This window comes from Monopterus albus, unplaced genomic scaffold (genome assembly GCF_001952655.1).
Source record: "Monopterus albus unplaced genomic scaffold, M_albus_1.0 scaffold263.1, whole genome shotgun sequence".
NCBI classification, from domain to species: domain Eukaryota; kingdom Metazoa; phylum Chordata; class Actinopteri; order Synbranchiformes; family Synbranchidae; genus Monopterus; species Monopterus albus.
In genome coordinates, this window is record NW_018128143.1 from 79,440 (window position 1) to 97,350 (window position 17,911).

Here is a 17,911-nt window from a genome sequence, read left to right on the forward strand (position 1 = left end):
TGGTGGGAGAACAAAGTGGGCAAAACACCTTCTAGAGCACTTTCTCCAGCAGATTAAAGGAAACCCAAAGTAACATGGGCACATTTGTGCCTCCAGGAGGAATCTGTGTCCATTTCTGTGAACAATAAAAGCTTTGAGAACTCTCACTGTGTGGTCTGGGAACAGACTGGGGGCTGCCCTGAAGCCTGAGAACGTAATGATCTTACTCATGTTTGGGTAGCAACAGGCCTGGTCCTGTAGACTCAGTACACAGAACATGACACAAGCTCTGCCAGGATAGGTGCTTTGATTGTTGCTGGAGCTAGCCAAGTGGAAAAACTTTGCACTCATGGCACAGTCACATGAAAACTACAATACAGTTTGCTACAACACTCCATAAGGTACAAGCCATTACTGTATGTGGTTTTTTCTGGTGTTGCTAAAAATGCAACTGTGCTTTCTCCTTTTTTTTTTCTAACTAGCAGCACTACAGGGGAACCATTTTAATTATCTAAAAGGCTTGTGAGACTCATGCATTTTTAATCAGAGCCTGTGTTGTTATGGCAGGTGGTGAAGGAGGGGGAATGTAATGAGCAAGTTAATTGTCGTTCCACAACTCGATAGCCTTTGTGAACCATTTGTCCATGCCAAGCTCAGCTTGCCTTTTCCACCCACAACCTTTTTGTTGTTGTTTTCTTGATCTTTTAAACAGGAAACTCTACAAAAATACATAAAAATTGAACTTTGCCTGCCTTTTAATGGTTTCAACTCTCTTCCCTATATCTTACAGCAAAAAACCCTGATGCCTGTTTTTATCAATACAACCAACTTTTCTCCAGTGTCAGCTCAGTAGTGAAATCTCCAAACCTGCCCCTTTGCAGTGCCATTACCTTTTCCTGGCACCATCTACAAGTCCCTACTTGTTTCCCCATTTGGTTTTGATAAGAAAACTATAGTGGGAACCAGAAATCCTTCTTGCTCCAATGATTCTGCCAAATCCACAAGTCCAAACGCTGCCAGACCAACAGTCCCATTCAGTGCCAGTTAGAGTCTGTCTCAGGTGATTCTCAGCTTATGTGCTTCCTGGACTGTGCTCTAATGCAAGTGTGTGTGTCTGTGTGTGTGTGTGTGTGTGTGTGTGTGTGTGTGTGTCTGTGTGTGATTAGCCGAAACAGAGGTTGGCTACAGATATCCTCAGACTGCTCATGACTTTGCAAAAAAAATTCAAGCATTCCATTGTAGAAGTGAAAAAGGTTGTCTGGTCTTTAAGTTTGACAGGAGATGACAACTTCCCTGTCCAGAAGGAGCATATTGCGGACCAAGATGTGGACATAAGATAACATGATGTGAGTTTACCATAAGTGGCACAGGCCTGTAGGGAAGAAAGTGCCAGGGCACCATCTGCCAGACTGAGGAAGTACCAATTACAAAATGCTCAGTGAACTATTCATCACATCACTTGCAATAACAACCAAATGATTTAAAAGAGTGGAGGTGTACAAAGCAGTCATAAAAAAGCTCTAATGTGAAAAAAATCAAAGTCTGTCCACAAAGAGTGCTGGCATATTATAATGAGAATAGATTAAAATGTCTGCAACTGCTCGAGGTGCAACAGGGCCTCTGAACAACTTTAATTAAAAAACAATCTGTTCTGTGAAATCCAACTACATAATTGCAATAGCTAAAAAAATGGAAAGTAACAATTGGTGAGCAGTTGTTTCACAGGTTTAAGTCTGCAGAGCTGACAGTTTGTAATAAAATTTGAAGTGGAAATATAAATCCCATTTTCTCTCAATTTATCAGACAATGTGTAAAATCTTAGTTAATGCACCTTTAGAGGCAAATATTGTTTGTCACTACCCAATTTGTACTCTCTACCTGATACCCTAAAGTGCCACTGCAAACACAGAGTATGCACAAGCCCTGAGGCCACCAGAACATTATCGTTTGATCGTACCATAAACATTTATAGTGGTTTAACTTAAACTAAAAAGCCTTTAGTGGTTTTTACAAAGTCAAGCTAAGCACAGAATCCTTGTAAAGCAGAGGTGGATAATCTCTAACTCATTTGCTATTTGACTGAACAATTAGGGCAAATAGCCATGTTAGTTGTACTGACAAATTATGTTCAACTGACGTGTGATAAAATGCTGGCATACATTTCTGTTTAACATCAAGAAAGTGTGCATAAAATTAACATACTCAACTCTTCCTACTCTCAGAATCCACCTCAAGCCACTCATTCACATAAGGGTTTTCAACCAGTGGTCCATGGCCCCCTGGTAGTCCGGGAAGGTATTGCATGCGGTCCCTGATCAGGCATTCAATAATGTAGTTTCACTGTGGGATTTTTTTTTAAATTTTTTTACACATTTCTATTTATTACTTGTTGTTTGTCCATCCATCCATTATCTACACTACGTATTCCAGAATAGGGTTGCGGGGGGCTGGAGCACATCCCAGCTGACATAACTTTTTTATTCAGACTGTCCCATATGGTCTAGTGGTCATTTTCACCCAGGTGGCCTGGGTTCAATTCCTGGTATGGGAATATGCACATTTGTGGGGGTGACTTTGGTTCAGTGGGTAGAGCAGTCATCTCCCAACTGGAGCGTTGGTGGTTTAAATGTCAGTGCCTGCAATCTACATGTTGTGTCCTTGGGCAAGATCCTAAATGATCTGAATTCAACATGAGCCTATTCCCTATTTCTACTGGTACACCAGTTGTTGCTATAGCAGTTTATTTAAGGCTGTCAGGGAAAAAAAGCAGCACTTTAGCAGGTCAATACTTCCCACTGGTAATAACCACACCACAGGTTTTTTGAACAACAGCTGAACCACATGCAAGTAAACACCTGTTTTATTACATGTTGCATCATCAAGCAAGTTGGCAATTTTTGTCTAGATCCTCAAAGTGTGTTTCCTAAGTGTATCTTCAAGTTGTCATTCTTCAAACACTGAATAGACCTTCAAGGACTCTAAAGACAGCAGCAATGCTTGTGTCTCAGCCTCCTCTCCTTTGACGTGGATCTGATTACACAGCTGAATCAATGGGACAGATGGAAAGCAAGTGCAAGAGGCTCATCCCCCCGTCTGTGCAAATGTCATCCTCAAATGATTCTACTGTGGATGCACTTTAAATAAGATGAGACAATCGATACAGCAGTCCTGCAGTGCAGGACCACTGTTGTTTTATCTCCGCAGAGTCCACAGAGTCCAAATCAGTGCCATCTGTTTCTCTTGTCTGACATGGTCACTGTGTAGCTTCTCAACAGGAAACAGCAGAATTCACAGTAGCATGTGTGTAAGTTTCTTTTTTAAAGGCTGGGACTCGTATGTATTTGTTGACTGTTTGATAACACTGTGCATTCAGTGTTCAGTGAACAGCACAGTGAACTGCATACAAATTCAATACTCAATTCAAATGTGATAAAACGATCCACATACACAGTGTGAACTGAAAATATCTCATCTCATCATGAGTGAAAAATTCAGCCATATGCCGAAGATTTAAATCTGGTAGATGTTGGAATATTTTAGAAATCAAGTTAAACATTTCACATGCAGGGGGTGCTGTGAAAGTCAGAGGTTACCAAAGTTACCATAAATATCTTTACCAATGACAATCTGATAGATTTATGCTACAACCAAGCAACCATGGTCCTGTTGTATTTCCTGTTTTATGCGAGTACATTTTTGCCAACTTCAGTGCACTTTGCCAATAATAAAATGTTGGTAATACTGTTTTTATTCTCACAAACAGAGAGAAGGTTAGTCATATAGCTTTACACGTGCACCAATCAGCCACCTGATTAAATGTGAAAATGCAGGAAAACAGTGAAACAAAGATCTTGTTGGCAATGTTTGCAGTTCTCTTGTTATCTTTTCGTTTGCTGACTCTTGCTCAGATTTATCTCTTTAAATGCCTTGTAGATGTCAAGGTACCCTGATGAAGCAAGATAGCTGAATCCTTTAGTAAACAAAGCATGTTGCACTGGAGAAGGGTTGTGCAATGTTTTAATTTGCATGGACTTGCTTTGAATCCGACACTGCTCTGCACCTCACCGTGTTCTCAAAATTGGAAACCGTAGAACTGAAAGTAAATACAGACAAATCCACACACAATATTCGAGTACACCCAGCCCCAACAGCCCCAACAGCAGCCTTCTACAGTAAATCTCACTAAATCTCACTTTTAGGGTATATTCTTGTATTCACATGGGTCTCCAGTGTATGTAGAGACACAAAACATAAGAAAAGAGCCTGTGTTGCTTTTTCTGCATTTGTAAAAACCCCTGCTAGAACCTTTAAATGACAATATAACCCTGAAAATGATTTGATAATAGTAACTTGTGAACTTTAAAATTCTGTATTAATTCAGCTTCAACATGTCAAGTTTTTTGTCCACATTTCATTTAGGTGTGTATATAGCTACATTTATGCTACATTCATATGAACAGTTTTGGAGAGTGAGTGAGCTCAGTTTCAATGACAAGCAGCATCAAGCAGTCGAAAACAAGATGCCCAACATCCACTCCCACCTTGTCGGACCTGGCACATATGGAAGACAAATGATCACTCTTTCAATGCTGCTCCAACAAGTTCAGACATACTGTAGTTCACCTCTTTCTTTCATTCCCTAAACCTTTTGTTAAGTCTGACAGGAGCTGCTGTGATTGAGTGTAAAAGTTAAAATCAGTATCTAATAATATAATATTCTGAGCAGAATTTTTTTAACTCTTTGGAAATGTTTTTACATTTAAATATTACAATAACACGAGTTATTTAACACCACTTTAAAACCTCCAATGTACTGATAAGCCTGTAAATGGATTACCTTTTATGTTTTAGGCATATGTACATTGCTCTTTTCCAGTGTGACTTAAAATAACTTATGTCACAAGTTCAGTATCCTTTAGGACTCATCACTTCCTGAAACTCTCCCCCTTAAATAAAGCTTACACATCACTACGACTCATACAGGAAACCGCTACCATAGCCTTATCAATCTGCAGATGGCCAGTTGAACTTGGCTGGAAAACTTTCCAGCCTCAGAAAAGATAGCATTATCTTTTTAGACTAAACCAAAGAGAGTGAGTCATAAAGGCATGGATACAACAGAACACCAGAGAATTTCTGAAGAAATTTTAGGTGTGTGAGCTCCACCCACTGCCACCGCCTCCCCTCATGCTACCATCACTGAGCTGTTGGTCAGACTTGCAGAACACAGCAGCACAAGGTTAGTCCATGTGTGATGAAGTAAGACCCAGTGGTAGCATGTTGAGATCTGGCTGAATCAGGACATAACACAGCACAATACATAAAAGTCCTAGAGCAGAGCAAGTGACAGAGAAAAACAAAGACTGAGCTAACAGAAAGAGAGAGACAGAGAGATGAAGTGACAATGTGTGTGTCTGTGTAACATGTTGGACTCGGACGTTAGCCTCTTTATAGGGGCTGCACAGGTGCAGTGGTTAGTACTGATGCCTCACAGCAAGAACGTTGTGGGTTCGAGCCCCATCTGACCCGTTGCCTTTCTGTGCGGAGTTTGCATGTTCTCCCTGTGCCTGTGGGGGTTCTCTCCAGGTGCTCCGGCTTCCTCCCACAGTTCAAAGACATGCATCTTAGGTTGACTGGTGACTTTAAATTTCCCCTTTGGATTGAGTGCAAGCGTGTGTGGTTGTTTGTCTACATGTCAGCCCTGTGACAGACCGGCAACCTGTCCAAGGTGGACCTTCGCCTCTCACCCACTGTCAGCTGGGATAGACTGTTCAGGAATAGGCGTTATAGATAATGGATGGATGGACTTTATATATATGGCCCCTTAATTTCATATGTAAATGAGGTGCTGGGTTTGTCAAAATAGGTGCTGGACACAATTTGAGATGTGCCGGATCCGGTTTGTTCAGGCACAGATTAACCCCTGGTTTTACTGTGGGTGCAAAGCATAAGTAGTATAGCCAGGGCCTGGCCAGTGTTTTAGAAATATTCTGAGTGAATTAACTACAAAATATCAGTTTAAAGATGTTTTTACAAATGTATCTATTAGTGACATTTTGTAGACAGTCCACGAGTTGCTTCAAAAAAAAAAAAAAAAAAAAAAAAACTGCCACTTGTTTGTTTCAATTTTCTCTAATGAAAGTCACAAAAACACCCAACTGTCAGTACAATGTACATGATGTGTTCAGGGCTAGCTACCTTTGGACTTATAACAGAAACTAGTTACAAGAGAATGTGGAAATCCTGAAGAACTGGTGGCTGCTCTGCTGCCATATGATCCCAACAGAAAAATTACATCATAAAACTTACTTTCATCCATTTGATCCCGTATATCACTATGAGCCAGTTGCCTGTGAGCTTATCTTGTCCTGCTCATGGGGAAATAAGATGGCAGTGAGATTTCTCAGTTGTCAGTTTGGAAACAAGGCTCCCTTGTGCAACTGGGAAAGACAAGGCTATAACTTAACCATCTTGTCAAAGAGGGCTGAGGATGATCAAAATAAGATAACAGAGATCAAAGCAATATTACCATGTTCCGTTCTTCAGCCATAATCTTGTTTTGTCTTGTGTTAAAAATCCAGCACACCCCTCTTCTTTACACACATTCACCCCTCCCTAAAAGCCCAATCTCACTCTCAGCCATGCTGTGGCATGTTTGGTTCAGCCAAAGATGCAACACAGCATGATGGTTTGCTTGCTAACAAAGCCTTTTAGCATCTTGTCACACAGTTGTGCAGTTTGATTACCACAGAAGAAGAACCAAAAGTGCAACAATGATTTTTTTTATGGTTAGGTTAGTACAGTAACCTACAGTGATGCTGAGCTGGAGCAAGCTAAAAAACAGCAGCCTTTGCTGCAGTAAACCTGTTTCTACGTGACATTTATACAATCTGAGTTAAAAAACAAAACAAAACAAAACAAGTCTACATACTGGCAAGTACAGAAAAAAAATTAATCAGCTTACACTTAATAACTGGCAATGCAGACCAGTGTCTACACTTCCCAGTTACTGGTGTACTAATCCAGTGGTAAAATGGTTTTTTAGTGACAGTTGGTGAGTTATTGTTTGAAGTCTAACCCTTTTTGAAAACACTAATTAAGATGACAGTTTCTTCCCCGTCTATGGCCGGTGGCTAATGAAAGGACTACTTCAAACAGCGAGCGAGTTTCTAATTAAATTTCTCTACAAATTAATGAGGCACAGTGTTTACGCCTGATTAGTGAACATTGAAGCAACCAGGACCACGGACCGATGATACTGCTGTTTAAATTCAAAGAGGCTCAGTGAGGCCCTTATTGTTCTACCTCTTCAAAGCGCCTAAATGATATGCAAATAGTAAAAGCTAATGTTTCTCTATGAACAAAACCTTGTTGAAGGACACTGTAATGTAGCCCAAATTGCTTGTCTGGCTTCTTTTCCTATATCTCTGATGGATGAAAACTATAACTGCCAGATGGTAATGCGGTTTTGTAATACTGCCCTGGAGGAACTTCAAATATTGAAGCACTCGGTATATTTGTCCTTGTGTGCTTTAAGGTTAAAACGACAAACGTGGGAAACTGGTGGGAAAGGCTGGTGGGAAATCGGAGCCTTATAGATGCAGAAGGTGTTAAATGCTAGCTTAAGGGTATGTGGATATTTGATTCTGTAGCAAATATATCTTAAAATTAAAATTATATTTGAATAAGATACAGTACAGTGTTATAACATGTGGTGTCTGTTCTTACAACACAATATCATTACACTGTAGCACCATTTAATACTTAGCATTTTTTCAAGGTGCAGTAAAAAGACGAACCACTCGTTTTGTTGTTTTATCTAAAGACACAAACACCCTGATGAGTAGTCTTTTCTGATGGAAACTCAACTGGAGCTGATGTGTTGAATGGACAGAACTGTCCTGTGCTAATCCTCTCATCAGGCAATGTTCTCATGGAGGTCTGCACAGAGTTCCTTGAACTTCATCTCTTGGTTTTCATCTTGACACATAGTGGAAATAGTTTGATCCTAAATACACAGCTGTGCAACTTTCTGTGTCCAGCCACTTGAGTTTGACACCAATCCAGCTGTAGACACATCAAGTATAATTAAAGCTGACAGGATGCACCTGAACCCAGTCCGGAGTGCCACAGCAAAGGCTTTGAAAACTTTTATTATATGAGATTTTAGTTTTAGAATAAAGTGCAATATAAATTACTTGAACAGAGGTTATGACCACCTCTTACCCAGTGTCAGCTGGAATTAGACAAAACTTTGTATCTAGTAACAGAGAAAAGCATATACAGTAGGCTATACCTTTATCTCCTCCCACGCTGGTTTTTGCAAAGCCTTGTGTATTTGTCTAAAGAGTTCAAAATTCAGGAGCCAGTGTTCCTCAGACATCACATAAATGTTAGTTTCACTTCACTGGCTGAAAATCTCTTGTAGAGTTCATTTAGCTTTGCATGGTCAAGGTGGAGTGTATAACTAAACCCCTGGGTTCCTTACTGAGGAAAACATTTTGTACTTCTTGCTTGAAAAGTGCTTCATATATAAACTATTACTGCAGATTCGAGCTACTGTAAGTTCACTGTGTGGCAACTGTTCTAATTATAATTGTGTAATAGGTAGTATTTTAGAAATAGTGGGTGGCTTATGGCCTTTAGATAGAATATAGGGCTGCCATGTGTAGTGTGTATTGTACCTAACTGGTGCATAAACACAGCAGGACACATACACACCGAACAGGGTGGGAAGATTCAGTGGAGTCTAAAGAGGCTCACATTTTGCCCTGGGGCCAGCAAGGGGTTTAATCCAGCCCTGACCAAAGTAACCACGATGAATCACAAGAAGGAAAGGCAGTCTAACCTTTGCAGGTTCTTGATAAACATTACCAAAACATGTTTTATTAGATTATACTTGCTATATTCTATAAAAAGGTGACACTTTTGTAGACATGCCATTGTATGCATAAGTATAGAAAAAGGTTCTGAGACTTTCAAGAATCATTTGTAAAATGTTTTTAGAGACCGTGTGCCACAGTTTGCCTCCATAAGAAGGCTTTCAGGCTGTATGCTGCGCTACAAATCCCACCCATAGGCTGCAAATATTCCTTCCTTCCATAGTGGTGTAATTATGCATAAAGCTGACTGTATGGCACGGAGAGATAAGAGAAGACAGACAATGACGTTAGAGGCATGCACTCAATGCTGCAGTTCATCACCATACCTCTCCACTACCTTCAGCCAATACCTAACCTGACACTCTTGGAATAGCTTTCTGTCCTTTCCTCCTAATCTCACAGCTTTCATTAGTGCAGTCAGGCCAACCCACTATTTGCTCTCAGTGATGGAGAAGGGTAGCAGGAGTATTTTATCTCCTCTTCCACTTTAGCCCAGGCCTGCCTCTACTCAAACGTTTCCTAGCTTGCTGGGGTTGTGACACTCAATCTCAGTCACCGCATGGCTAGCCAGTTGTTGCGACACGAACATGACCAGAGGAGGTGCCAGGCTGTTCAGGTGCGGGTCATGGCCGGAATGAGAACTACAGACGATCTGGACTTTGGCCCCACCACATCTCAGCACACTTTAATAAGGACTTGTTGTGGCCTCCAATATGACAAAACAAAGTCAACAGGGCGTCACATGTGGTGGTGTGTGGATTTCAGTAAATGTACTGCTTGAAGTATGGGATCAAGTATTAGTGGTGTATTAGCCTACACAAACCAAAACGTCCGCAGCAAAACTGAGAAATACAGCAGCCAATTTGTTAGTTTCCAAGCTTTAAGCAGTTTAACACGTCACTTTGAAGCGCAGTTATTCCATTTAAAGGGGAGATTATGCAGCAAATAAAATGAAATATTATACGAAGATCCCATAAGGTAACCCTGCGTGCAGCGTTCCATCCAGAATAAACTTATTAGACATAAAAGTGCGGATATCTACAAACTTTGGATTTTACGCACGAGTTTAGGGAGGAAACCTTTCTCTCGTTCCCGTTCCACAACAGCCCAGACGAACCGCGAACAAAGTTAAAATAATCTGCACATGAATTTATTGTTTCAGTCATCTTACCTTGTTCGTCTCTTCTGCAAGACCCCAGATGGGCCACACCGACGACGGCGCACAAAATCCACCACTTGTTTGGTAGAGCCATGCTGCTGAATAGTGGGCTGATCCGCGGTGAATGAAAGTTTAGAGGGAAACTTCATCAACTCCAAGGGCTGAAGTTGTGTGTGAGTGTGTGTGTGTGTGTGTGTTTGTGTGGGTGGGTGGGTGCGTCCTTCCGTTTGATAACACGGTACCAGTCTACAGACACTACGAAATTGAAATTGGCAGTTATTTCCTGGAGAGACATTTCAATGTAAGGCAATGACATCTCCGTGAGTCATAACGTTTAGTGAGGAATTAAATAACAGATCATTTTTGATACCATTTTAACCTACTGCCCGTCTTCACTGCTCATCATTTTGCAATATATAAGGAGTATGATGAATAAATGAAATAACAGTAGGTTTGTGGGCAATGTTTACAGATCTCTCAGTGGAAAACCTGATTCTGTTTAAGCACATACACACGCTCCTTCTTTCTTTGGCTGTTTCTACTGGGAGCTGATCAGTTATAACAAGCTGAGCCCAACTTGCATCTTTTCAGTCCCTCAACACTTTAATCCAAAGCAATTCATCTCACAGTGATGAGAAAATTTCATCTGAAGTGCATTACCCATACTCAGCTGTCTGTTTCATTCAGGAAATTCATATGTGAGTTATGGCCTTTGGAGAGGTTTTAAAGCCCATTTCAGGTCCTCCATGGCTCTGGTGGTGGTACGTGTGTCATTTAGCTTCAGTCTGCCACCCTCTTAGCACTCTACACTTTTATGACTTAAATGAATTCATTAGACTGTGATACAGTAACATACTATGTTAAACAGGGACGACTGCAGGATTTGATCCACAACTGGGGGTTGGCTGTTTATATAGAAGCCACAGTAAACTGGACTGCTTCATGTTGGATGCTCCACATGGCCACAAACAGTAAAACAGTTGTCACAATTTAAACCTTGGCATATAAATATCTTAATAGCAGAAATGTAAACGACTCATAAGGCTGAAAATTATGCTTATTTTTTATTTTATTTATTTATTTTTAACAGAGGCTAGTCTTTACCCCTAGTTTCCAATCAATGCACCTCTTTCCTTTTTGCTTCATATTTAGCATAAAGACATAACTCCTGAAATTAAAGCAAATCAGCACATCTCCTAAAATGTCAAACTACTCCTTTGAGCATACAGGAATATTTTTGACAATGTGTCCTTCCAAATTTTATAGTAACAGTTTAGGAATGTTTCATCATGACAGGTACACAGTGTACCAAGCCAGAGTCATAGAGAACTGGTTTTCACTATTTGATTGGAAGAAGTTGATTGGTCCATAGAACCCAGGCCTCAAGTGCACCTAGTGCTTATAAAGTGAGATAAACTGGAACTGCGGTAGCCAAGGATTATCTGCAGTGATACTCTTGTAGCTGAACAGGAGCATATCACATAATGATATGATGCTTGGGCGTCTACAAACAACCGTCATGTAGTTTATAAACTCACCTAGCGTATCACAATTCATAGGTTTACAACATCACAAGATTGTATTAATGTCTGGTGGAAAATGCACTTGTTTCCCAGCAGTAATTCACTGATAATCATATTAGCTAGTTAAAATTAGAGAGATATATGGAATTGACATTGTTCCAAAAGTGCTTACCACATCCTCAGATGGTGTCACACTTGCCAAGGCAAGCTTTCTTTCCAGACAAGCCTGTGACAGGGGGTCCTGGGTCAACTCCCTGGAACAGCTGGAAAAATCTTTGCAGGAAAGTTAATATTTTGTTTCCCCTCCCTGAAGGGACACAGAGATTCCATCAAGCCTGCCTCCTAAACCACAACTGCTCTCATGGAGCCTATAAACAGCCAGCAGCAGATAACAATGGTCATACTGGTCACGTCCCGAGAGTGACTGTGTGGAACTTTATGACTGTGGTGTAGAGAAGGAAAAAGGTAAAGATGCTCAGTCCGCCTTCCCTTGGTAATAAAGTTTTGGAAATAAGATACAAAAGTGCTTTATCCCTCTAAATGTCAATAAGATAATTGAGTGTGATACTCCCATGGAGCTGTTATTAACTTTGAATCAGTTAAATCACATCAACCCACCGCTAGTAAACTATGAATGTTTTATTTCACATGGACCAATAGGAACCTGAGTAGTGCTTATTTTAAAACCATGTCATCAGTAATCAAGGTTTCACATTCTGAGGTGGAGCCGGCTGTATTCACATAGGTTTAACACACATTGCACATTTGTGGTTCTGAACAGAAGCCGTCTCCTATGATTTAGCTTCATTCGCAGCTATACCTCAAATGCAATTTAAGTTTCAATTCATCTTAGTTTTAATGGCAGCATTTAGCCAATACCAGCCCCGACAAACCTGCTGCGTACTGACAGCCTGGCAACATTTCTCCATGTCCGCTGGATGTGTAAACAGGCACGTTTGCCAACACATTAGCCGTTAACAGGTAATGTAGTGGTGACAGTTTGTAGTGCTTCCCCCAAGTGGTCAAACTGTTAATTAGTGAGGATTAAACCTACATTAACCATAATGTCTAATATATTGTTCCTCTAAACTTAACCAGTTGGGTTTAGTAGCTTATCTTCAAGCACACTTCACAGGTGCTGATATTTAAGGAATAATAGTGTGTGTGTGTGTGTGTGTGTGTGTGTGTGTGTAACAGCCAGCATTATGTTTCCCTTAAAATGCATTTTGCTTTCTCAAATTAGCATTAAGAGATTGTAATCATTTTTTTTGCTAATTGCATTTTATTAATCTGCAATAAAGTGGGAGATTTCTAGCACCCTGGTTTTAAGATGTCTGACACATACAAATAGTAAGAATGAACTCAATGTATAGAAAATGTACAGTTAATGTTCTGTCTTGTTTAAAGAAAATGCCCACTTTCAAGACTCACTGAAAGAAAAACTAAGCAAACAAAAACACACCTGGGAGGTTGACTTTTCTCCCTTGACTGACAGATTTGCTTTTTGTTTTGGTAAAATTAGCTCTGAGCTGAAAAGGAGACAAACACTTGTAACATCAGTCCACAGTCTTGGCACTTTGTCAGTATGTGGCTGGTTGTACATTTGTGCACATGTGTGGGATGTCAGTGGACAAGAATGTGCCTGTCTCTGGGACTAATTGTGCAGCTCTATTACTCACTCTGCTCAGGGAAACTATGCCCCTGTGGTCTGCCACCTTCTGTGTGGAAAGCTGTTGAATGAGAGAAAGTCAGTCATACAGACAAATCTGCAGAAAAGCTCTTGGAATTTCTTGTGGCGTACTTTTCCCACAATATCGTGACCTCAGTACTTCTCACTCGAAACAATGTTTGGAGTAGATGACACCTAACTCTTTGCATTTTGATGACTTGTCTAGTCTCTGCTCTCAAGAATTGGCTGCACAGAAACACCAGAGGTGGCTACAGAGGAAAAGGTTTCAGAGGTGCTGAGAAAAAATAAAAATGATACAATATTCACATGTAGTGTTCAGTGGTAGAAACAGGGAATGTTTATAGGGAAACACATAATACAGCATCTTAAAAACATGAATATTTGATAGAAAATATATTTTACACCAACAAGCAATTTTTTTTCCCACATTTAATATTCAACAATTGTGCCTTGTGTGACAATAATGTTAATAGTACAATTTAGAAATATATATTTTAGCTAATGCAGGAGATGGTAACTACATCCTCAAACATATAGTACATGAGAAAGGTTATAGTGAAAATATCACACTACTGGTCCCAAGATGATCATGTTAGGACTGGGGATTAAAAAAAAACCACACATCATTGAACAGTCCAAGAAGGAATCATCACTCTGGGGTTGTACTGTTCACAGCTCATAGACCGTGGATCTGGCCACATATTTCTGTCCAAACCCAACCCGTGCCCTAGAGTGTGGCATCAGAACCCGACCCAGACCACACAAGCTTATAGTTAATAATGCCTGCACTTGACCAGAGCCTGACGCAGTTGAGTTTGTACGGTATTTTTCCATATTTAAATGCAGCAGCTATGAGTGTATTTAAACCCAACAGTCCAAACCCAATCCCAACCCCAAGTTACTGACAGGTCCCATCAGGGTCGGTTTCTAGAAATCTTTCAAAAGAAAATGTGAATTCATATACATTTCCATCCACACTTGGTGCTAATTTGCACACTGGTTGCCATTTAACTACAGTGCCTTGCGAAAGTATTCGGCCCCCTTGAACTTTGCAACCTTTTGCCACATTTCAGGCTTCAAACATAAAGATATAAAACTGTAATTTTTTGTGAAGAATCAACAACAAGTGGGACACAATCATGAAGTGGAACAAAATTTATTGGATATTTCAAACTTTTTTAACAAATAAAAAACTGAAAAATTGGGCGTGCAAAATTATTCAGCCCCCTTAAGTTAATACTTTGTAGCGCCACCTTTTGCTGCGATTACAGCTGTAAGGCGCTTGGGGTATGTCTCTATCAGTTTTGCACATCGAGAGACGGAAATTTTTGCCCATTCCTCCTTGCAAAACAGCTCGAGCTCAGTGAGGTTGGATAGAGAGCGTTTGTGAACAGCAGTTTTCAGTTCTTTCCACAGATTCTCGACTGGATTCAGGTCTGGACTTTGACTTGGCCATTCTAACACCTGGATATGTGTATTTGTGAACCATTCCATTGTAGATTTTGCTTTATGTTTTGGATCATTGTCTTGTTGGAAGACAAATCTCCGTCCCAGTATCAGGTCTTTTGCAGACTCCATCAGGTTTCCTTCCAGAATGGTCCTGTATTTGGCTCCATCCATCTTCCCATCAATTATAACCATCTTCCCTGTCCCTGCTGAAGAAAAGCAGGCCCAAACCACGATGCTGCCACCACCATGTTTGACAGTGGGGATGGTGTATTCAGGGTGATGAGCTGTGTTGCTTTTACGCCAAACATAACGTTTTGCATTGTTGCCAAAAAGTTCGATTTTGGTTTCATCTGACCAGAGCACCTTCTTCCACATGTTTGGTGTGTCTCCCAGGTGGCTTGTGGCAAACTTTAAACGACACTTTTTATGGATATCTTTAAGAAATGGCTTTCTTCTTGCCACTCTTCCATAAAGGCCAGATTTGTGCAGTATACGACTGATTGTTGTCCTATGGACAGAGTCTCCCACCTCAGCTGTAGATCTCTGCAGTTCATCCAGAGTGATCATGGGCCTCTTGGCTGCATCTCTGATCAGTCTTCTCCTTGTATGAGCTGAAAGTTTAGAGGGACGGCCAGGTCTTGGTAGATTTGCAGTGGTCTGATACTCCTTCCATTTCAATATTATCGCTTGCACAGTGCTCCTTGGGATGTTTAAAGCTTGGGAAATCTTTTTGTATCCAAATCCGGCTTTAAACTTCTCCACAACAGTATCTCGGACCTGCCTGGTGTGTTCCTTGTTCTTCATGATGCTCTCTGCGCTTTAAACAGACCTCTGAGACTATCACAGTGCAGGTGCATTTATACGGAGACTTGATTACACACAGGTGGATTCTATTTATCATCATTAGTCATTTAGGTCAACATTGGATCATTCAGAGATCCTCACTGAACTTCTGGAGAGAGTTTGCTGCACTGAAAGTAAAGGGGCTGAATAATTTTGCACGCCCAATTATTCAGTTTTTTATTTGTTAAAAAAGTTTGAAATATCCAATAAATTTCGTTCCACTTCATGATTGTGTCCCACTTGTTGTTGATTCTTCACAAAAAATTACAGTTTTATATCTTTATGTTTGAAGCCTGAAATGTGGCAAAAGGTCGCAAAGTTCAAGGGGGCCGAATACTTTCGCAAGGCACTGTATATTGCAGATGAGGTTGCAACAACATGACATAATTAAAAGAGTCAGTCAAATCTCAACCTAGCAAAAATAATGTGGAAGAGTTTTAATCAAATTTTGCTCTTTTGATTTGTTAGCTTTGCTTTTATGCTCATTTTAATACAGGTGTTAATGTTTAGGTTTAATTAGTGACAGTCTTACATTTTTCCTGCATTTAAATATTAATCTTTTAAGATTTTGAGGCCGTCTTTCTTGTGTAGAGTTACCATGGTTACAGGCTGTGGAAAATGTGTTGTATTTTTTCACTCCCAGTGCTCATGGCCCTCTGATCTGCAGCGCGGAGAGTGATTCAGAAGCTCCCATTTTAATAAAATCCTGTTCACTGGCTTATCTTGGGAGGAGAAGCTAAATCATGGGGCAACCTGCAGTGATATTACTTCAGTCAACATTCAGAGGAAGTTTGAGATGTTGACATTGATCCTGGAACTCACTCGTTCCTTTGGATAGCAACAAAAACCATAGCCAACTGAAGTGATAGTTACATTTATATCCACAACACGTCATACGGTGCACCGTCTATTTTTTAGATTGTCTCATCTGTTTTTATTGGGGTGAATTCGTATCATCAGTGGTGAAAGGTAATTAGACTTACTCAAGTACTGTACAATTTGAGGTATCTGTACTTGATTACTTTTATTTTGAACTACTTCCTACTTCAACTTCATTACATTTTAGAAGCAAATATTGTACTTAAACTCCATTATATTTGATAAATTCAGCTCAGATAAAAAAAAAAAAGTACAACCATAAAACTTTACTGATCTCTGGTGGGGAATTTACAAGCTACCCAGCAGTGAATTTAACAAGCATACAAAGTACTGTAGTTAAAATTAGCTCCACCTTTACCAGCTGCAATGATAATGTGATGAGCACAATAATTGTAATCCAGTGTTATATTAATGTGAAATGTGCCATTCTGCATAGCATATGCTGTGTTTAAGGACAGGTGGAAAACTCAGGCATTTGGCTTTACAGCCTTTGTTCCCCAAAGAGATGAAATAGCTTGATGGCCCTTGATTTGACTTTATATATGTATTTTAAGATAGAAAAAAAAACTCATTGAGATATTAAAACAGTATGATGTATGCAGAACATTTGCATGTAAAATGGTTTAGTGGGTCAAGAGACTAAATCAACTTTTGAACAACTGATACTTTAGCCGGCCGGGGAAGTTGTTTTTTTTGGGATGCAAGTTACTGAATAAAAATTAAAGACGTCATTACTTCATGTCTATTCTGACATCTTCCACATTTCTGTTAATAAAGGTCACATCTCCCATATTAGCTTCTCTCCACTGGCTCGCTGTAAAATTCAGAATAGAATTTAAAATCCTTCTCCTAACATACAAAGCCCTTAATGACAAGGCTCCATCGTATCTTAAAGACCTCGTAGAGCCTTATCATCCTAACAGAGCACTTCGCTCTCAGAGTGCAGGTTTACTTGTGGTTTCTAGAGTCCACAGAAGTAGAATGGGAGGCAGAGCCTTTAGCTGTCAAGCTTCCTTTAGTTATGCTGCTATAGGCCTAGGCTGCTGGGGGGCCCCATGATGCTCTGAGCTCCTCTCCTCTCTTTATATAGTGTTTCCAATCAGTTTTTTTTTTTAATACATGTGTAAATTAAGGTGCATAAATACAGGTAAAGCACACTTGTGTGGCTCCTGTATAAAAGGTCACAAGCTAATAAAGAGAACAGGAAGTGATGTCTACATCTGGATGCTGGCATTACCTTCCTTTCCAATGGGCGATGGATGTTAGAATGAAAGTTAGTCTCCATGACCAAACAGCCTCCCTTGATGCAAAATCAGCAGGCTATGTATAACTATTACTCAATTTGTGGGAGTTGCAAGCCTGTTTCATGTTTTTGCCTCAAACAATAAGCCAACAGGAAAATATTTTCAGTTCTGACTTTCATAAAAACATTTGCATTTACTAACAGAAGTACAGTGGCTGATTGTACTACTCGTTTCTTCAAAATGCATCATTTTGTCTCATTTAA

At 40.1% G+C, this 17,911-nt stretch overlaps 1 protein-coding gene across 1 annotated transcript in view; it reads right to left on the reverse strand.

The window, feature by feature from the left end:
- Positions 1-10,225, reverse strand: part of tfpia (tissue factor pathway inhibitor a) — a gene marked incomplete at its 3' end in the record, with an annotated part of 33,229 nt that extends 23,004 nt beyond the window's left edge. Inside the window, exon 1 of the mRNA XM_020621622.1 lies at positions 10,033-10,225. Coding sequence (XP_020477278.1) covers positions 10,033-10,114 — 82 coding nt within the window. The remainder of the gene's footprint in view (positions 1-10,032) is intronic.
- Between the last annotated feature and the right edge of the window lie 7,686 nt (positions 10,226-17,911).